General features: G+C 45.6%; 1 protein-coding gene across 10 annotated transcripts; it reads left to right on the forward strand.

Moving 5' to 3' along the window:
- Window positions 1–657: 657 nt before the first annotated feature.
- On the forward strand, window positions 658–21837 carry LOC119230692 (uncharacterized). 10 transcript variants are annotated; one of them, XM_054688569.1, is made up of 7 exons: window positions 658–740; window positions 5904–6000; window positions 10903–11192; window positions 13053–13214; window positions 13900–13957; window positions 14484–14544; window positions 14807–21837. In XM_054688569.1, the coding sequence occupies exons 1-7, from the start codon at window positions 690–692 to the stop codon at window positions 14838–14840; spliced, it is 753 nt and encodes a 250-aa protein (XP_054544544.1). In that variant the 5' UTR covers window positions 658–689; the 3' UTR covers window positions 14841–21837. The 10 variants fall into 10 exon arrangements, with proteins under 10 accessions (XP_054544544.1, XP_054544545.1, XP_054544548.1 ...); XM_054688570.1 differs by having other exon boundaries at window positions 14784–14849; XM_037492065.2 differs by lacking the exon at window positions 5904–6000 and adding an exon at window positions 5779–5860 and having other exon boundaries at window positions 687–722.
- The last annotated feature ends 319 nt before the right edge of the window (window positions 21838–22156 follow it).

Raw genomic sequence — 22156 nt, forward strand, 5'->3', positions numbered from 1 at the left:
ATTTCAAGAAATACTATTACTTACTCAGTTGTTAAAATGACAAGATTTAGAACACACACACACAAACACACACACAACCCAAACAGAAATAACAGGGAAAAGCAAGTTGTATAACAATGTTGGCTCTATGATCCCAGTTACACTGCGGACATCCAAGCCAACTACACACCCACACTTGGTTTGCAAAATGTGCCCAGGAAGGCACTAAGGTTCCACACACAAACTGTGACATGCAAATACCTGCAAAGCCTTACAAAGTCTGTGCGTGACAGATACGTGCTATCTAAGAGTAGGCTATTTTCACTTATGTATCTCTATATTTTCTTCTGATAATGTATCCCTGGATTGCTTACAAAACCTAGAAGGACATGGTTGCTACTGCAATATAACACTCTAGCTCAGGGCAAGGCCCATTATTATTAATCCCTCTATCCAGAGAGTCCATTTTCCACACTTCTCAGTTCCAGAGGGCAGTTCTCACAGTTCACCACCCACCCACCAAGCCCCAGGCAGGCTTCCATCTCTGCACGTGGCATACAGACTCATCATGGAGGCTGCTGTAGGCAACTGCCCAGACCCACCAGACTCCATGACATCACTGTTGTGCGCCGGGCCGCGCAGCGCACGATGTGACACGTGACGTTCGGGCCCGGCTTTTGGTGGGGAAGCCTCCCCAGCTGGACTTCGTGATGGCGGCAGAGCAACAGATGCTGGTGAGGATGGTAGGTGCACTCTACGAGGTGAGCTGGTGGGACCGAGCTGAAACCCCGGGCGCTGGGATGGTGGGATGGGCTGCGTGGGTTTGGGGCTGAGGCTGGGGCGGGGCTGGCTTCTGCCCACCCTTGGCGACCTTCTCTGGGGGGCTCCGGGCCCCCCCCCCCTTCAACGGTCCCAGTGGCCCAGTGTAGGGGGCGGGACAGGGGGAGCCGGAACCTAGGGTGGCAGTTTGAGCTCTGGGGAGCTGAGCCCCCGGGTGCTGTCTGGGCGCAGGGGAAGGAGCCTGATCCGCGGACTCCAGAGTTGGAGCTGAAGGTAAAATGGTGGTAGAAATAGACAGTACAGGTCAGTCCAGGGACTTTCTAGGGACTCTGGTCCATGGGTCTGTGCGGGAGGTAATAGGGGAAAGAGTTACACTACGCTGCAGTTTGCCTCTTCTCAGGTGTGGTAATGGTTTAGGATTTAAGGACTGAAATTGTCATCCTTCTGTGCACGACCCATTTTCTAACTTGTAGAAGGACAACTGTTCGAGATTTTTATAGGAAGAGTAGCTAGGAGCTTTTTGAAAAGCTGACCATTTCAGGCACGTAAATAATATGAAACCAAATGTCAGTCTTAGAGAATGTTCATCCTATTGACTGAGCTTTCCTGTATTTATTGAAGTTTCTGCATTTTCTCTGTTCATTACTGTAACTACTAATCATATGTGACTATTAGACACTTGAAAAGAGACAAGTGCAGCATTTCCTTTAATTTAGATGTTTTGTTTAAAGTTATGTGATGAGTAGTGGTTATGGTATTGAAGAGCACAGATTAGATGTTAGGGATAGTGTAGTGAAAAACTTTAATTTCAATGAATTTCCCTTTATTCAATAGCTTTTTTCTGAATTTAGTATTGCTGAATATTGTCTGGGGTGATAATGGTGTCTGCCATTGCTAGATGTATTAGGTCTTCTTGAAAGCTGGTGGAGGAAACATACCTGGTGTGTACTGTTCAACACTGGGTTTGTTGTAGGGACTAAGATAAGAGCTACTGGCAGTGAATTCTTCTTTTAGAAATTAATATTTTTGTTTTGTATATCATTTACTTTTTTGAAGAGTATAGTTGATTATGTAACTTCTCGTCCTTCAAAATGACCATGAGTAGACCTGAGAAAAGTTCTGAGAGATATAATATTTCCCAGGGAGGAAACTAACTGATAGTTGTGATTTTTGTTAATTGACTTGATAGCGTCTCAATTTTTTAGTGTGACTTTTGTGTGTATGTGTGCCATGAGATGTGTGCCTACTAGAATCTAATTATTGAGAATACCCAAATGGGTATTTAGACTGGAGCTCGTTTTTAAATGAATTCTATTTAGGAAGGTTCAGTAAATTTTAAAGTGATTTTTTGGTTGTTCCTAATTCACCTCATGTTTAGAATTTGAGAAATCATTTGGTGTAACCCAAAAGAAAAGAAATGTGTGTATGTAATTAATATAAATATAAATGTAATTTTAAAGGTATTGGTGTATTGGCTTGAATATTTACATACAGATTTGTCATTGTTTTATTGTTAGCCCATACAGGCCAGAGATGTGGGGGGTGAGAGGATTCACCAGAGACAGTGGGGAACAGAACAGGCAGACTGACTGAAAAACACCACTCAGGAGATCAGCGGGCGAGACAGGAGAGGTCTGCTGTGCCATATGGGTAGCTCCCTGGCCGGCTGGGGATCAAACTCATGCTGCAGAGGCTGTGGATTGCATCATAGTGAGGTTTTTAACCCGTTGCACCACCAGAGAGGCCTCTATTGTTACCCCTTTCTGGATTTTTTTAAACTATGGTAAATCACCTTAACCTCTCTTTTTTGTTAATAGATAAAACTTTTTTTATTATTATTTTTTTAAGATTTATTTATTTATTTATAAAATCACTGGGTACAGTCAGAAGCGTGGGAGGGTGAGAGAATTCACCAGAGCCAGAGCGGGGAACAGAACAGGCAGACTGATGAAATACACTGCTGAGGGGAGCAGTGGGTGTGGCAGGAGAGGTCTGTCCCACCATGTGGGACCCTCGCCGGCAGCCAGGGATCGAACTGGTGCTGCAGAGGCTGCAGGGAGCTTCGCAGCCCAGAGCTCAACCACTGTGCCACCAGGGGAGGCCCAATAGATGAAAATTTTGACCAGCTCCTCATACTCAAAGAACTGTTACCATATAACCTGTAGTCTTATAATCTTTGTGAAAGAGGTGTGAGTGTGTGTGTGTATGTGTGTGTGTGTGTTAGTAAAGAGGTACTGCTTTTGTTTTTTGCATGTAATCCTGGATTTTTTTGCATTTTGTGTATTTGATAATTTGAGAAATGTATAATACAATTTAAAATATAAATTGTGTTTGTATCTGGATAAATTCATTTTTACATTTTTAAATGAGAGTAAAGGAGGTAAGAAATAGAGAGGATTTTGTTCAGTTTACACATTAGCGAAATTGAAGTTCAGTCCTTTGGCATAACTAATGGGTATAAAAATGAATGAAATGAGAGCAATGAATGAAAAAAAAAATAAACTGGTGAAGCATCATCACTGTCTGTCTAATGTTTGAAAATAACTTTTATTTATGTTTCTAATTACATCTGTACAATACTTTTCAATAATAAAGTGGTCCAGTAGATCACCTCTTTAACCAACTGACTGAAGTTACTTGATATCTGGAATCTTCCACATACACATAGTGTTTTTAGTTATATTAAATATGGCCTTTGTCCTGGAAATGCACAACTGAGAAGATCTAGCATGGGTAAGTTCATTAAGGTATTTCATACCTGTTGGCAGTAATACATACTTTGGAGAAACTACAGAAGAAAAGAGACCTGCTATTTCTTTGAATACATTTCTCTACTATGCCCCAAGAAGTATTTAAAGTGGCTTACCCACATTACAGAAAATATAGTAAGATGTGCAAAAGTCTTTAAGAATTGTTGACACTGGTTTGCATATACATAATTCATCCATGGTCATGGGAAGCAGTATTGCAATTAATTACATTTTATGTTCAGATTTTCAAAATGTTGATTTCATTTTTTGCTTTTCTTTTGAACTCACTCTTAGGATCCCGTTTACCATGTTATTTTGGAAGGAATTCTAATACTCTGGATAATTAGGCTTCTTTTCTATAAAACTTACAGGAATGATCTGATCGAACAGTCGAGATAAGGGGGGGGGTGCCTATTACTGACTTTTACCAATGCTGCTGGACGTGAACAGCATGCTTACAAAGAGATGGTAGTGGGAAACCATGGACAGGTCTTGGATTCTGAAAGCCCACATGCAGGATTCCCTGAGTTACTGAGGAAAGCACAGCTGTTCTGAAGCCTAATTGAAAATTTTCCCTGTGGTCTTCATAACAGAAATTCAAAGTTGAAAAGCCTTCTCCCCACCCCACCCCTAATGGGATGTTTGATGTGTCCTGTATGGTAAGGGACCCAGCTCAGGCCCTAAATTAGGAAGGAAGAGTGTTGAGAGGAACTGTGACATGTAAAGTGTCTTAGTAGGAGGCACTACAGTGACAGGTGGAAAAGAAACTTTTCCTTCCATTCACTTTAGGAGCACTTAGTCACTGTAGCCTGGAAAAGAGGAGAGAGCAGGATTGACTGCAGCATCGCTTCTGTCCGTCAGGTTGTTTACAGTCCAGCCCCTATAGCCTTGTGCCAGAATGCTTCGGAGATGAGGGCTAGAAGTGACGTTTTCCAAAACAAATTTCTTAACTTTGGCTGCCAAGGCAGCATTGACTATGGCGCAAATATTATGGGTTTCTCGTTACTCCTGGAGCACTCACAGGAGAAAGTGGGAGAGAAGCAGAATTCCAGAGAAATGTGGCAGTTGCTTCCCTGGCTTCACTGACTGGCTACTGCTGTCCTTGGTGTTAATATCAGTTATGAGATGGGCCCCTAGGGCACCTGCAGCAGATTGTTCTTAGGGCAGTTAAGTTTTGGAAACCTGGGTAGAGCCAAGTAAAGGGACATTGCAGAAATACTGCATTGCAGGATTTCTTATGACCTTTTAAATACCAGTGGATATTGGAACCTCTGAAGGGGGATGCCCTAAATTTGACCATAGCTCCTTCCCACCCCACCCAACTTCCACCCTGATTTTTTAAATATAAATACCTTGTGTAATTACTTTATTAAATATAAATTATTAATTAATTAATAATTACTATATAGATATGTGGTCTCTTGAATTCCAGGGGCTAGTGAGATTCTAAAATGTCTCTTCATAGTAGAAAGTGCACAGTGTCTGTGACACCTACTCTAGGTTTCTCTGTGTTGCTGTGTCTCCCATGCAGTCAAATGAGGAATCTATTGGAAAATTTACTCTGCCAAACTCTCTTGAGCATCAGTTGAACATGTCCTTGGTCCTGCCCTAATGTTGCCTCTCAGGGAAAAACTGCACAAAAACATTTAACAATGATTAGAATGCAGGGATGGAGAGAGGCCCATCCTAAGTCAGCGATGCTGTGTCTGTTAAGATCCGGTAGGCACCTCACTCCTCCCCTATATCCAGGCTACATTTTCACAGTTTTCTTTTTTTTGGCTTCATGAAAAGATAATAAACTTGCAATAGTCCAATATTTGTATTCCATGAAGTAATAGGTAAAGGGAATAAAGTGGATTTTCATGAGAACTTCCCTTAAGAATCCCATTGCAATAATTATCAGATGAGAGTTTTTTCTGTATTTCAACTATTTCTGAATTCTGGCCAAGCGATATCTTGTAGAAACAGTGCTTACTGCTCTGCATAAGCCCTTCCATGGCAGTCACATCCATACGGTGTGAACCTGACTAGAATAGAGACTGGGCCCACTTCACTGAAGTCATTCTACTCACTGTGGTCTTGTAGTTTTTATTTTACCTCCAGTAGCAGTTATATTTTCCTCCCATAGTGAAAAGTCCTGAGCACAGACATAAACTTTCCTGGTCTCCCACAAAAGTCCGTGGAAAAAGAGCCTTGAGCCATTGTGATAAAAGAGGGACCAAATGCTCAAAATCTAACATAGAGTCTGTTTCTATTCTCACCACAACAGCTAGATTCAATTCCTAGATGTCTGCTCATTGTATCGGCTCCACTATGACAAACCATTTAGATGCTGCTGGAGTTGCTGTCCGGTGAGTAACACCGTGCTGTATTGGAACCCGTTGTGTCCTGTAGGAGAAGGAAGAATTGATTGAAGAGTGGCAACCAGAGCCTTTTGTTGCTCCTGTATCAAAAGACCATCTTGCTCTCTCAACTACAGCATCATTTCAGGGTATATTGTTTTTCCTTCTTGAAGGATCTGTGTCTGGTTCCCTGTAGGTAAACTTGGCAAAGTACATGGTAGTTTATACGGTATTCCTTTTTTAGCTGAGGTAAACCATTTAGAAATTTCTAAAGACCAGAAGCTAAGTGTCATAGGTTATAGGTCCCATTCATACCTAGATCTTAGGAGTATACTCACACTGCCACTTCTTGGTATTGTGTCAGTTAACATTAGACAACACCAGTTAGTTGACTCTCACAACATGAATCACGAAACTTCAGCGGGCTTATGCTACCTCTCTCTTTGCATCCAGTGTCTGATATCATTTTATTTTGATTCTTCTATTGAGGGTTATCTTTGCTTTTTTTGTATGTGCTTTCTAAAATTAAGGTATATATATATATATATATATATTAAGATTATTTGTTTGTTTGTTTATTTATTTATTTATACAAGCATTGGGTACAGTCAGAAGCGCGGGAGGGCGATAGAACTCACCAGAGCTAGAGCGGGGAGCAGAGCAGGCAGAAGGACCGAAGTACACGGCTGAGGGGAGCAGCAGGCAGCAGGAGAGGTCTGAGCGCCATGCGGGACCCTCCTCTGGTGGCCGGGGAGCAGCTGGGGATCTGAACCAGCGCTGCAGAGGCTGCAGGCAGCTTCGCAACCCAGCGCTCAACTGCTGCGCCACCAGGGAGGCCCAAATTAAGGTATATTTTTAAGTATGCAGAAAATATCACACATGTATGTACCTACCATATAGAATAAATAGACACTAACATTTTGTACTCTTTACTTCAACTTTCAAAAGAAATAAACATAAATTAAGCTAAGGAAACCCATTCCTGTTGTTCACTTATTATTGCCTGAGACACAGTATAACTTAATTCTCATGGAATTTGACTAGGAGGCTGTCTGTGTGCAACTGCCACTCTCCCACATTATGTACATTTCCATACATCCACATGGATTTAGCTTAGGCATTTAGAAAAATAGTAAAAAATTTTATTTCATTCAATCTCCAGTCTCCGTAGTTTGAAAGGCTTATATGGAACTGAATAATTATTCAACACCTATAAAGCTTAACAGTTATACAAGAAATAGAAGTAGTTAGACCTTGAAAATAAAATTTTGGTGGGTGGCATCTTAACCTGCTCCTGCCCCCATTTAATACTGTAACCAATTCTTTGGTTGTCAAGTTCCATGTGGAATCTAGCAGCCAAGGTAAAATTGTCTGTGTCATAACTGAGCTGTTTTTCCTAACACTTCAGATACCAAAGGTATGGACATTTCTGCATCAGCATCCAGCTGTCTGATTATCTGACACCAACTGGATGTTCAACAATTCAAGTGTGATGCTGACTGTCCAGAGTTAGGGCAGGCTGCACAGTATAGGCATTCAGTCACCCAAAACTGTCCCTCACTTCAGACATAGTTGGAAGTCCCAAGCCATTCAAACTTCTTACTAACTGGCTATTAGTTAGGGATTCCATCACCCCCTCCTTAAGATTGCTCACTGCTGGAATGGATTACAGAACTCAGGAAAGTGCCTTACTTACTATTCCTGGTTTAAGATTATGCATGCAACTCAGGAACGGCCAAAGGGAAGAGCTGCACGTATGTAATAAGGGGCAAGGTATGTAATAAGGGGCGTGGACTTTCTAGTTGCTATTCAGGTATACCAGCCTCCCAACACCTCCATGTGTTCACCAACACTTGGAAGGTTCCTGAACTTCATCCATATAGAGGTGGGTTTTTGTGTTTTTTGTTTGTGTTTCTCATGAAAGTGGCATTACCTAAGGGTGACTGAATAAATCATTGACTCTTGGTGAACAAGTTGATCTCCAGTTTCTTTCCCATGCTTCAAAGTCAGGAAGTACAGCTGCAAATTCTAACCACCCAGTTGTGTATTTGTTCCCACCTGCAGCCAGTTCCTATCTTAAATTTCTCTAGGAACCTATAGCCACCAGTCCTCTCATTAGTAAACAACAGGTATTTTTCACAATCTGGAGATTCCATGGGTTTTAGGAGCTGAGTACTAAGAAGCAGGAACAAAAACTAAATACATGCTTCACCTAAATATATGCTTCCCATTCAGTCACATTTATCCTGTTCAAAATCCTCCAATGCTTTTCCAGTTTCCTTGGTGTAAGAGGCAAAGTTCTTATAATGAACTGCAATGTCCATTATGATCTGGTCCATCTCAAATCTCATTTTTTTAAAAGATTTATTTAGGGCCTCCCCTGGTGACGCAGGCAGTTGAACGCAGAGCTGTGAAGCTGTCCACAGCCTCTGCAGGGTGGGTTCGATCCCGGCCAGCCATGGAGATACCCTCATGGTGTGGCAGACCTCTCCTGTCTCACCTGCTGCTCCCCTCAGCAGTGTATTTCAGTCAGTCTGCCTGTTCTGTCCCCTGCTCTGTCTCTGGTGAATCCTGTCACCCTCCTGCATGTCTGACCTGTATCCCGGTTCTTGTATGTATGAATATATGTCTTAAAAAAAAAAAATAAAGGGCCCCCAGAGAGGCCCTCAAATCTCATTTTCTATCATTCTATTATCTTTCTCTCTCTCTCAGGCCCATTCAGTCACTAACCACCTGTTGATTCTCAAAAATACCTGACACACGTTCCTGACTTGACCTTTGTACCTAGTCTCCTTCTCTCCTCTGCTCAGACCATGCTTCACTCAGGTATGTGGGCGGCTGATGCCCATGTCACCTAAGACCTCATTTCCTTGTTATCAGCCTTAGTGTTTAATGTTGCATCCTCCCAATCTTTGTCAGTCAGAGTACCTTGTCCTGGGGTGGACATCGAGAGTCAGTGTCTGTGCTGAAGAGGGAATAGGGAGGCTTCTTGGAGCAGAGAAGGAAGGGTTGTCATCAAAAGGAATTTGGAAAAAGAATATGATTGCAGGCAGTACATTTTTTTTAAGAACCTGAGGTATCAGGTATTGAAGTTGTACCTTGTTTAGATGTACCCATTTATAATTACGTTGAGATATACCTGAGACATTTATCGGGATATAATTGTATAAATTCAAGTGAATACAACACAATGATTTAACGTATACATAGATTGTGAAATGATTGCTCAAATAAGTTAGTTTATACATCCATCATCTCACATAATTATTGTGTTTATGTGTGTGTGTGTTTTCAAACCTTTCAAAATTTACCATCTTGGAAACTGTCAAGTACATAGTGCAGATTGTGAGTGTAGTCATCCTGCTGTGCATATGATTCCCCAGACCTTTTCACTTCATCACTGGACATCTGTACCCACTGACCAACATCTCCTCATTTTTACCCACCGCTGGCAACCTCCAATCTTACTCCACACATACGTGAGATTATACATATTTCTCTTTTTCTGCCTAAGTCTTTTCACTTAGCATAATGTCCTCAAGGTCCATCATTGTGATACATGGCAGGGTTTCTTCTTTATGGCGGAATACTGTATTCCTTTCTAGATGTGTGCCACTTTATCTTTATTCCTCCATCCAGTGATGGCACCTAGGCTGAACTTGCAACAATTTACCTATACTAACAGATTAATAAACATTGATTAGAAAGTGTAGGGAAATTTGCTATATATTTTTTTTAAATGTTTTAAAAAGCAATACCTGTCTTTTGTATTCAAATTTTCTATTTGCACACTTTTAGAAAATATACATATTTTCTAAACATTCTCTAAGTCCCAGACATTTCCCTGTAAAAGTGGCCTCAGTGCTATTGCAACAGAAAAACAGTCTCAGGCAGGAAAGAGAAATCCTAGCAGGTGGGTGGGCTTCCTAGATTCCAGGCAGACTCCAGGATGAAACCAGCTGTGGATAGGAGGTCAGGGATGTAAACAGTTGGGCTCTGAGACAGGAGAACAGCATCAGCACTGCCCCTGCCCACCATCCATGAGGGAGTTTCCAAATTTGAAGGAATGTTGGACTAGTTTGATGGTAAGGCCCTGCTCAGAACTTGACAGGTGTGTTAGTCAAATATAGCTTAGGAATGACACTGACAAATTTGAAAGGCTCACCTTGGTTGCTAGATTTCACACGGAATGTGACAACCAAGGAATTGGTTACAGTATTAAATAGGGGCAGGGAGAGGTGAAGATGCCACCCACCAAAACTGTATTTTCAACATTTAACTACTTCTATTTGTTTCATAAGTGTTTAGCTTTATAGGGTTTGAATAATTATTCATTCTCATGTCAGTCTTTCAAACTATATATAATGGAGATTCATTGAAATAAAATTTTTAATTTTTCAAAATGCCCAAGCTAAATACATATTTAAAAAATTTAAGTTCAGGGCCTCCTTGGTAGTGCAAGGGGGTTAAGGTGCAGCACTGTGAAGCTATCCACAGCCACTACAGCATAGCACAATTTTGATCCCCAGCCAGGGAGGTAACCCACGTGGCACAGCAGACCTCTCCTGTCTCACCCTCTGCTCTCCTCAGTAGTATATTTCAGTCCATCTGCCTGCTCTGTTCCTTACTCTGTCTCTGGTGAATCCTCTCAGCCCCCACATCTCTGCCCTGTACCCAGTTCTTGTATGCATAAATAAATAGATCTTAAAAAAATTAAGTTCAATGTTATTGTGGATGCATGGAAATGTACATTATGTGGGAGAGAGGGAGTTACAGTCAGAGAACCCCCTAGAGTAACATTTCCCTGAGAATTAAATAAAAAAAAAAAAACTGGGAAAACCCCCAGATTTTCAAAAAGCATGAAATTGATGGAGCTCAAGTAGAGATGGTGAAGGATCCAGGAAACAACAGAGTTGCAGGTGGAATTACTAGTAAAGTGACCGCAGACTCTCAATAGGGTAAGGGGCAGAAGGGTCAGCAGAGGGTGGAGCAAACTAAGGGAGGGGCTGGGATTTCGCCTCCTTCTCTGACTCTCAGCCCCTTGTCCTCAGGAGCCTTTGTGACAAGGTCCCAGCTCTATGATGAGGGCCTGGGTTTAGGCCCCAAGTGCACCCCCAGGACTCAGTTGCTCAAGAGCAGCTGTGCGATTCAGACCATGGAGAATTATCTCTTGTCTCTGAAGAGCGCTGTGGCTTGTGGGCTGAGCTTCAGCTGCAGTGGCTGGGTGACGGATACCATCTTCATCTTCCTGTGTGGGTGGGGACTCTACTTCCTGCTACTTGCCTGCCTCCAGAGTACTCCATCCTTACCACCACCTCGGAGGGACAGAAACTCCAGGAAGGTAAGAAACACTTGGGCCAGACCCAATTTAACAGGGTTCTCTCTTATTATTTCCACATTTCCAAGTACGTGAGAGAGTTGGGGTGGGGAGAGAACAGATCGTATTTTCTCAGGAAAGAATAGAATCTGATGATTCTGGAGACAAGCCAGGCCAAGCAGGGCTGTGAGTGGGCCCTAAGATTTCTATCTGAAGATCTCAGACCAGGGGTCCAGTCTGTAGAAGTTCCAGGGCAAAGTCTGAAATGGCGCCCAAGGACTGGGTGCTTGAGAGGGGTGACCTCTGTGGGAGGCCAGGCTCCAAGCACGGTTCCCCAAGTGCCTTACTGTGGACAGGAAAAAAGCCCACTTTCTCAGACCACATACCCCTTGCAGGCAGTCTTTGGCACAGATGGAATGTCCTAGGGATTGAGAGAGGCAGCCGAGAACCATGCCTACGTTCAATAAATAGCCTTATATGAGCCAAGGGAGGAAAGTGAGGGTCTCACTTCACCAGACTCCTACCAGAGTTGGCAATAGTGGGCCTCAAGTTAGAGCCCCAATGTGCAGAGGACAAAGAGCATAGGAGTGCCATGGACATCAAAGAGATTGCAGCTTGGGAGGTAACAATTAAATCCTGTTATGTCAGAGGTAACATACATACTGTGAATATGTACCTTAAGTTTTCAAGACATCCAGGATACAGGAAGAGCTCCACACCACCGAAAAAGTCTGTTGCAGCAGATGCAGAAGAGTGATATTTAGAGGAGTGGCTTGGAAAATTCAGCAACATAGGTTGATAGTTTCCCAGAACAAGTCTCTAGGCTGTGTCCCTGCTATGCTCCTTAATGACTATGCCACTGTCAGACTGTCAGGCTGATGTGTTCTGTGCCACAGACACCTTGGCCTCTTTGGAAACAACAATATCCAGAGTATTTCGAGAGGTGAGCTACTGAAGAGCATTCTATTCTTAATCATTAACTGATTGTTGATGTTGTTAATGAGCAAAGCTCTGTCTGCAAATGACAAACTGAAAAAAAACTTCTCAGTCCCTAGGGTGTACTGCCAACTCCGTGCAGTTTGAGTTGTATTCAATGAGGGTACAAGAAGGGATTTCTATTTCAATGGGGGAATTCTGAAACACTTTTCAATAAACCTGGAATTTATATTTCTTCTTAAATGGAGAGGGAATGTGCAGAGCATACTTTTTTCACAGGTGTTTTTGTGGGCAAAACTGAGTCAAGGATAATGCCATGATCCCTGCCTCGAAGCCACAGTACCACATTCCTCAGAGCCATGGTGTTGGGCTACTTGATGTTTATTAATATTTTTGTTCCCTCTGAGGAGGCTGATGATAACAGTGCCTGACTAACATGCAGGTGCCATTATAAACTGACAATATGAAGAGAGAAATTATTCTAGACAGGTTGTCAATAGTCCTATGACTGACTGCCCCTCTACAGCCTGGTGCCTTCTAGGACATGAGAAAGAAGAAACCATCCCAGCTTTATAATGAGCTTGTTCCATCCAGGAACAACCCCAGATTTTCCAAGGACATAAAATTGACGGAGCTCAAGTAGAGATGGCAAAGTATGCAAGAAATAACAGAGTTGCAGGTGGAATTACTAGTAAAGTGACCAAGGAGACTTTAACAGGGTGAGGGGCGGCACTGAAGGGTCAGCAAAGGGTGGAGCAAGCTAAGGGAAGGGCTGGGATTTCACCTCCTCCTCTGACTCTCAGCCCCTTTCCCTGAGGGGGCCTTTGGGACAAGGCACCAAGTCTGTGATGAGGGCCTGGGTTTTTAGTTCCCAAGTGCACTCCCAGGGCTCAGTTGCTCAAGAGCAGTTGTGTGATTCAGACCATGGAGAATTTTCTCTTTTCTCAGAAGAGCATTTTGGATTGTTGGCTGGACTGCAGCTTCAATTGCTGGGTGACGGACACCATATTCGTCTTCCTGTGTGGGCTGGGGCTCTTCTTTCTGATACTTCCCTGCTTCAAGAATGATCCATCCTTACCAACACCGAGGAAAGACAGAAACATCAGGAAGGTAAGAAGGTCTTGGGCCAGACCCAATACAACATGGTTCTCTCGTCTATTATTTCTGCTTTCCCCAGTCATGTGAGAGACTTCTGGGAAGGGAGAGAAGAGATCATATTTTCTCAGGAAAGAATGGAACCTGACAGTTATGGAGATAAGTCAGACCAGCAGGGGTGTGAATGGGCACTAGGATTTCTATCTGAAGATCTCAGACCAGGGGTCCAGTTCAGTAGAGGTTCCAGGGCAAAGTCCAAATGGCGCCCAAGGACAGGTGCCTGAGAGGGGTGACTTCTGGGGGAGGCCAGCCTCCCGAGCACTGTTCCCCAGGGGCTTTGCTGTGGCCGGTGTGTGGGGCCAGCTTTCTCCTCAGCTGAGGTTGATGGGGTGCTGTGCAGACACTGTGGGAGCCTCTGAGCAGGACAGAGTAGAGTGCTGGTCCCAGGAAGCAGGTCCTACCTGACCTGACGGAGCTCAGCCCCTGGAGGTCTGGGAATTTGTGTTTCTTGGGTAGAGCAGAGAGACCCATGAGGGTCTGACACAGAAGATCCTTTTTGTGATATTCCACGAAGGAACACTTTAGAAATATGGAGAGGGAAAAGAAATGCGAAAGTCACGTTCATGTGCACTGACCATGTGCAGCTAGAGAGAGGACAGTGAGAGATGGGTCCCATCCCTTTTTTTCCCTCATCTCTCAGCATCAAAAGGAACTGAAGGCAAGGGATAGAAGCAGAGAGATACGTCCAGTTTTGAAAGGTGAGCGGCTGTATGTCAGCCTGACCAAGTGTTTCTCCTGACCCCGAGTCCCTGCTCCCAGTTTCAAGGATGTCAAGGCCCATCCCTCAGCCACAGAATGATGGGGGGAGGGGGCTCTTGGGATGAGATGGAACCATGACACCTCTCAGATTCCAGACAGGAAGCCAAGTCAGGCCTGGAAATATATGCTGTGGACAGGGACATAATGGTGGGAGTGAATCAGCAGGGCCTAGCCTGGGAGGTGGGTCCTCCAGGTCCAACTGAAGAGAAGTTGTTTAACTGCTCAAATTCCTCTGGGAGGCCCCTGCCTTTTCTCCCCTATAGAGCAGTGACCAGGCCTCAGGATGGAATTATTTTGGTAATGACAGGGTACCCCATCTTGAGTCTTGACTTGAGTGTCAGGTATCAGCTGGCCTTGGACTCTAGAGACAAAGCCCCCAAAGTTCTCCTAAAGGGAGAGGTCCTCAGCTTCCTGTCAGGTCCCTGTTCCTGCCTTTACCATGGGACATGGTGTCCTGATTTTCAGGTGTCAGAGATTTCCTCCGAGAGCTGGAAGAGGCTCGAAAGCTGATTTTACTTCTGCAATGGTAAAGAATCTTTCCTTTTTACCTGCTTTCACCCAGAGTCCATGTTGGACCCCAGGGTGGCAGTCTTCTGGGGTTAATCTGGGACAGTGAACTCTGGGGACAAAGTACGGTTAAAACCTGGGGTTGTCAGAGCAGGGGCATTGTGAGGTCAGTCTGGGGCATTGGAGGGAGTCTGGGATGTGGGTGCCCACCCTTTCTGGCCTGCCTGGCCCTCCCGGTCTCTCTGCTCTTGGCCGTAGCTTGTGCCTCCTGTCTTGTGCAGTCACCTAAGGATTCATCCTGAAAAGGGCTACTGATCACGACCCCCTGGGTGAGGTGTGAAAAGAAGCACCTGCCAGAGTCCACCAGCCTCCAGGGAAATCTGTGGAAGATGCTACTACTGCCGTGTCCCTGTCATCTTCTCCGACCAACCACTCCTTACCTCTGTCCTTCACCCACTCACCAGGACCCATGTTTTCCTCACTTTCTGTTAGTGCAGAGCCATACCAGACTGCCTCTGAGTCTCTTCTCTGGAGAGCCTTTGCCTCCATCCACCTGCTCCGTCATCTCACCCCTTAGTACCCCCTGGTTCAGAGGCCTGGCCTCCATCTCCAATGGCCTCCACTGGCCGCCCATCTCCAGGCTCCAGCCTGACTTTTCCTCAGTATGACTTGCTGTCGCTGCCAATGGGCACTGCTCCATATTCTTCTCCCCATATCCCTTGGACACAGTCTCCCATCTAAACCACCTCAGGCCTAGGACACTCAACCCGTCCTTTTACATCTGTGTCCTGGTGGGATTCCAGAGGTGAAAATACCTTGAGACTCTCAGACTCATCATATCCTGAGTTTCAGAGAGGACCCCTTCCTAGCCCACCACCAGGGGCCCTATTCTAGGCAGACACTAGAAACTGACAGGTAGGGGCGGGTAGCCCGATTTTTATCAACCCTGACCTCAGGAAGCTACTGAATATCTAATCCACAAGAGAGTACAGCTGAAAGTTGGGGAGGAGAGAAGAGGCAGAGGGGTCAGACAGTCACCCAAATTCTTTGGGGAATATGTTCAAGTTGCTGGATGACACAGAGGATATCTTGGGTGGCCCACCATTCTGGAGCATGAAAGACAGACCAGAGAAGATGCTAGGTGCTAGAAAGCCACCATGTCCTAAGATTTTGGGGTGCCACTTACAGAATAAGTGCAGTCAGCTCCCTTGGGGTCTCCCTTGGGGTCTCCCTCTAAAGGCCCCTCTCAGGGTCTCTGGATCCCCAGAACTTTCCTCTGTCCTGTTGGGACAACTGTCTAATGTCTTACCCATGCAAATTTAAGAAGTAGCAGAAGTTGATTCAGATCTTTCACTTGCCCATCCCTTGGTCCAGTCCCCTGTGGTCCAACCCCAACACTTGACTCCTTCTGCAACCCAGTCATGGGGTGTACCCCAGTCCCATGTCACACCCTCTTTCCCAAACCTACCAATTTCATGACCAGCTCAGAGTGGTTACTGTGGAGTATGTAGCCTTGCGGCCCAAGATAGGTCACCATACTTCATGCAAACAGCAATTCAAAACTTGCAATGTCACCTCTTGCTGAAGCAGCTAGAAAGCAGGACTTCAGCCTCAGTGTATAAAAATGACAAGAAGCCCCCAGCAAAGTAACCCCCATCATCTCCCAGGATTTGGGTTCTCCCAGGCCAATGAACATTGTCAAAAAGGATAATGAAGCCCTTAACCACCTATTCCTAGAAGTATGCAAAAAATATCCTGTGAGCCTATTTCGTCAGGAAGTTCAGGCAGATTCCAGGAGGTCAGGTCCCTTTGGATGGCCATTGCTGCAGACTGGGAAGCAGCCATGCCTTGTACATTCCCAGACAGTCTGGGGCTTGCAAGGAGCTTGAATATCTACACTCCACCAACCAGGAACCCAACAAGAACACCACCCTGGAGTTGTCTGTGCTTGGCCCACTCTCTCGAAACTTGCTGGGAGCACTAATAAGAAGGCTTTGGGTGAAGCACAGGAGATTCTTACCCCTCAAAATACTTAATTTCCTCAAGCTCTTCAAGTTGAAAAAAGTTCGACCCTCACCCCTTCCGCAATCTGTTTTTTCCAGCTCAGCCACCTGTGTGCTGGGGACTGGCTCAAAAGGCACTTTAATCAAGACCTTGGGAATCCCACCCTGAGGGCCTTTGGGGGAGCTTGACAATAAAAATGTCATCCCCACCCCCCACCCCGGTGACTTGCTTCTCAGCCACCTCACCTGCCAGTGAGGACTCCCAGAAGGCTCAGGCAGGGTCCCCACGTGGTGATAGCCATGGTGCCTCAGAGGCCCCTGCTATTGGACAGGAAAGAAGGGCACTTTCTCAGGCCTTCAAACAGCCCTTGGTAGGCAGGCACTGGCCCAGACAGAATGTCCTAGGGGATAAGGGAGGCAGCTGAGAGGCAAGCCCAACTTCAGTAATGGCCACAGATGAGCCAAGGGAGGAGAGTGAGGGTCGCACCTCACCTTACTCCTACCAGAGCGTGACAACAGTGGACCTCACAATAGGGCCCCAATCTGCAGAGGTCAGAAAGCAACTGCCAGACAAAGAGCTCAAAGAGGTCCCTAATGTAGAAGGAACCTTTGAATCCAGTCACTGAAGAAGTCACCTATGTACCCACCTCCACAGCAGGGGATCCAGGAAGAGCCCCACACCTCCTAAAATTTCTGTTACAGCACATGCAAAAAAGCCATGTTTAGAGTTGTGTTTTGGGGAGGTTGAACACCAGTGGTGGACAGTGTCCCAGAACCAGTCTCCAGGCCATGTCTCTGCTGTGCTGCTTCTGGGCTGTGCCACTGATGGCCTTCTTCAAGTCTACCAGGCTGATGTGTTCCATGCAGCAGATGTCTTGGCTTCTCAGAGATCATCCATTTTCCAGAGGGCAACCACTGGAGACCCACCACCTCCCTGGGGCCTGAATGACTTCTCATCCAGCGGAGAGACTAGCCATTTGCAACATGAGACTATGGAACCAGAAACAGAGCCAGGGCCAGATGTGTGCACCCACTTATGAAGCAACACATCCCAAGAGGTCCCAAGAAGAAGTAAAGTTGGAAGGACAGCAGTCTTCTGAAGCAGGGAGATGAGACACCCTCTTCTGGATGAGGGCAGAGAGCCCCCGAGAAGCAAGCCCTGCCATCTCCCCCAGAAGATGGGCACCTCAAGAAAGTCCCATCGGGAAATGATGAGCAACTTTCTGCAGTGGGTCTTCCCCAGCAAAGACAAAATGCTGGAAGATGCCCAGAAAACTGACAAGCCTGTGACCTCCCCCTCCAGCTCCTCAGACCATCCAGAAGCAGGCCAGGCTCCATGATGACTGTTGGACACATCCTGGAGGAGAAAATGGCCCATCACCAAAGTCATCCTCCCTCTGAGAGACTCCAGGGCCTAGAGGGTGAGCATTTCTCCTGCAACAAAGCTCTCTCCTATCAGAGCAAAGGAGAGGGATGAGCAACAGCCCCTATGCTCAACAAGGCAGCTCTCAGGGCCACAGCTGCCCTAACAGGAGTGAGTGGAGAAGAAACAGGGAGGTGCCACCCAAGGTTCCAGGCCCCCAGCCAGACACTGCCAGCACAGGTCCAGGGTGCCTGGGGCCTCGGGCCACCACCCCTAAGTGCCAAAGCACTATGTCCATCAACATCACACTTCTCCCAGCTTTCCCACTGGGACACCTTCCTCCAGGGACAGACGCACACCATGCATGCATCGGAGGTTACACGTGTGAGCACATCTGCATGGTAAAGTTGTTTTAACATCCCAATATTTGTTTGTCCAAATACATGTTTGATTCCCTGAGAAGCGGTGGTGGCCCCCGTCTGTGGGGATGGGCAGGGGTCAGGTTCCCTCTTCTGAGGGCCCACTTTGACTTAATGGGTTGGCATTGTGGAGGGAGACTGACCACTTTGCAGCATCCCTGTCCTCACCGTGGGCCCTTGGCGCACGCTAGGATTCCATATCACTCTACTGAAAGAGCAGAGGAAAGTAGGTAGGCGTTCACAAAATGAACGAGTTTCTTAAGACCCAGGCCAGGAGCTGACTCAGCCGTTGTCTCCTGCTTTCTGTCTGCCTGAACTGGTGCTGTTCTAGGGGATGGGTGTGCACAGGCTAAAATTCCCCTCAGTCCTCAGTCAGTGTGGGAGACAGCTGTATGGCATGCAAGGTGCTGGCTCTGAGCCCAGAATTGGGAGACTCCTACCCCCATCTCTCTGTGAGAATAGATGGCAACTGGTAGGGGCCTCCTTCTGTCCCTGATGACAATGATTGAGGATTTTTAATTTTTTTTTAATTTTATATATTTTTTACATCATTTTTCATTTTTGTACAATGTATGCATTTTTATCTTAGTTATAGTCCCCATACAATTCCCACCCCTCCTTGTTTTGATCCTACTCCCTCCTCCCCACCCCCAACTCCCCATAGTGTGTCTCTGGTTTATAGTTGCTTGTTGATTTTGATTTTTACTTTATTATAATTAGTCTGTGATTGAAGGTTTGAGGCAGGGGTGTGGTGGGAGTGCGGGGAGGTGCTGAGTTCTGTGTTCACCCACTCCAGAGGAGGGATTGACCCTCCTGAGCAGTGGATCAGGGATGAGACTATGCCCTGTGTGTGGCATCACTGTGAACAGAGTGGGAGGTGGGGTGAGGAAGCAAGGTGTCCCGGGGCGGCCCTGAAACAGTGGGATGACACAGCCCCAGCATTCTACCGCCTGCTACAAGTAGAGAGGGAAGGAAACATTAGGGTTAAGTGATTAAATGATCCCCCAGGGTTCCCACAAAGGCCATCACCAAAGCGCAGAACAGATGAGCCACCTGCAGCTTCTCAAAGGAGGTCAGGTTCCCAGAGGAGCAAAGCGCTCAAGCAGGGAAGGTTCACATCCCTCTCAAAGGACCTCTAAGAAGTCTGAAAGGGACTGGGGAGCTCAGGAAGGACTTACGGGGTCTCACTCCCCACCAAGGATGGCTCCCAGAGAACAGGGGAGGCATTGGTGGCTGAGGGACTGGCCTGGGATCCCATGCTAAGTATCTCTGGGCTTCCAGTCTGCTTGCTTCAGAGACTAGTGTGGAAAGACAGGACCTGTCACAACAGGCCTGAGGCATCTGTCCAAATGGGCGCAGGTAAGGGTGATGCTGCGCTGTTGCTACACTGGTCCAGTTCCTTCCTAACCGCCTGTGCTCCTAGATGCTGGAAACACATAGAACTCTCCTGCAGTGTCACGTGCACGGGGCAGTGGGCACAGCTCACGGCTTGACTCCTCAGTTGGGGTCCCTTCCAGGAGTTTCCTCATCCCATGAGGGGGATCAGCCTGCCTGCCCCCAGCACCTGTGAGTGACCCTCATGTGGGACCTGAACCCAGGGTACCGGGCAGACAGGATACAGAGCAGCTGTGGCCAGTTTCTCCCTGAAGCCTGTGTCTGGGCCCCTCCTGGGCAGACACCCACACAGAGACCCCTGCAGACACACACCAAGCCCTGTCCCAGGCCTGCACGGAGACCCCAGGCAGAGGCTCCCACACGCAGCCCTCCACAAGAGCCTGCTCACAGACCTGGCACAACCTCATGGACCTTCTCCGGGTGCCTGAGCATCCTCCACTGGCAGGTCCTTCACAGAGGGTGGACTCAGCCAGCTGCCAACACAGGAGGAGGATCAGTGACCCCGTGTCCCCCACCCCAAGACCTCAAGACACTCAGACTGTTACAGGGGGAGGGGCATGCTTCCTTCCTTCTCAGTCTCCTCTGCAGCTTCTTCTCTTCCTGCTCAGCTTCACCCTCCATTTGGGTGGTGCAGAGAACCTGGAACCTCCCCCTTTTCTGGGGACTACCCTGTTACAAGACCCCATAGGTGTTGCTCCACCTGACACCCCCTGCTTGGCGCTTATCATTGTTGTCCTTTTGTCATGCATTGGGTCTGATCAGAAAGATTATGTATTTGACGTGTATGCTTGTGAAAACCTTCCAGTTTTTCTATCCCACACTTTAGAGAATCACAGATTTTCAACATAATTAAAATGCTGCCAGCACCCAGTAAGAGAAAATACTGCATTTGTCCAGTTTTCACTATCATCCAAATGGGGTCAATGTTACATTTCTTTAATTCACGGGAAGCCAGATCTGACCTGAAGGAAGCTGACTCCCTTCTTTCGATAATAAGGTAACATCTGCTGCTTCAAATAAGCTCTAGAAATAAAATAAACCAATAGCGGCATCTGCAGTTCTCCTGCCTCCCAGAAAGCTGTGCAGCTTGCACGTTCTTTTGTGTCTAAATGATTATGTCAGGCTTGTGGTCTTTGTTTTACTTTTAAATAAATGACCTAATACCACACCTAAAGTTTTGGAAATAAAAGAGAACAAACCTAAATTTATTAGAAGGAAGAAAACAAAAAATAAGGGCAGAAATAAATAAAATAGAAAGATTATAAAAAGATCAATGAAACTGATTCTTCAAGAAGTTAAACAAAATAGATAAACCCCTATCTATGTTAACATAGAAGAGAGTAAACATTAATAAACAGAATAAAAAATATGAGAGGTGAAATCTCAATAGATAGCACATTAATATAAAATATAGTGAGATTACTATTAACAACTTTATAGCAACAAATTCAATAACATAAAGAAATGGACCAATTTCTAGGTCAATATAGTTTATCAAGACTAATCCATGAAGAAACAGATGAGTTGAACATGGAAATTACAAGTATGGAAATTAAAACAGCAATGAGAAATCTTGCCCCAAATAAAAGACCAGGACCAGGTAGCTTTACAGCTGAATGTTATCAAGTCTTTAAAGAAAAACTAATGCCTATCTTTTTCAAATTGCTTTCAAACATAGAAGAAGCATGCAAAAACCCTAATAGGCTTTATAATGTCCATATTGCCCTGCCCTGGCACAGAAATCACATAAATATTGTCCAGGAAATGTATGACCATTGATGCAAAAGTTTTCAGCAAAATACTAGCAAATGAATTTAACAATATATCATGAAGATAATGTATCATAATGAAGTGGGATTAATCCCAGGACAGCAACAGTACCCGATATATGTATATCAAGCAATATGATACAGCATAGCAACAAAAGATTAAAAGCACATGATAATATCAATAGGTTCAGAGCAAGAATTTATAAGATTCAGCACACATTTAAGATGAAAACTCAAAAAAAGGGAACAGAAGGAACATGCCTCAAAATAATTAAGACCATACATTACAAACCAACAACCAACTCAGTGATTGAAAGATTTCCCCTTAAGATCACACACAAGGGCCTCCAAGGTGGCGCAGCGGTTGAGCGCTGGGTTGCGAAGCTGCCCACGGCCTCTGCGGCGCGGGTTCGATCCCAGGCTGCTCCTCGGCCACCAGAGGAGGGTCCCACATGGTGTGCAGACCTCTCCTGCCGCCCGCTGCTCCCCTCAGCAGTGTACTTCGGTCCTTCTGCCTGCTCTGCTCCCCGCTCTGGCTCTGGTGAATTCTCTCACCCTCCCGCACTTCTGACTGTGCCCAGTGCATGTATAAACAAAACAAACAAATAAATAAATAAATAAATAAAACATGCCTCTATAAAAAAAAAAATAAAAAAAAAGATCACACACAAGACAAGGATGC

The sequence above is a fragment of the Talpa occidentalis genome, unplaced genomic scaffold (assembly GCF_014898055.3).
Source record: "Talpa occidentalis isolate TD23 unplaced genomic scaffold, MPIMG_talOcc4v2.1 talOcc4.7, whole genome shotgun sequence".
Classification (NCBI taxonomy): Eukaryota; Metazoa; Chordata; class Mammalia; order Eulipotyphla; family Talpidae; genus Talpa; species Talpa occidentalis.

Coding starts and splice junctions, on each gene's coding strand:
- LOC119230692 (XM_054688569.1), top strand. CDS start 690: ATGGCGGCAGAGCAACAGATGCTGGTGAGGATGGTAGGTGCACTCTAC. Junction 13,958..14,483: donor GATACGTCCAGTTTTGAAAG/GTGAGCGGCTGT, acceptor CCTGATTTTCAG/GTGTCAGAGATTTCCTCCGA. Junction 14,545..14,806: donor CTGATTTTACTTCTGCAATG/GTAAAGAATCTT, acceptor TGTCTTGTGCAG/TCACCTAAGGATTCATCCTG.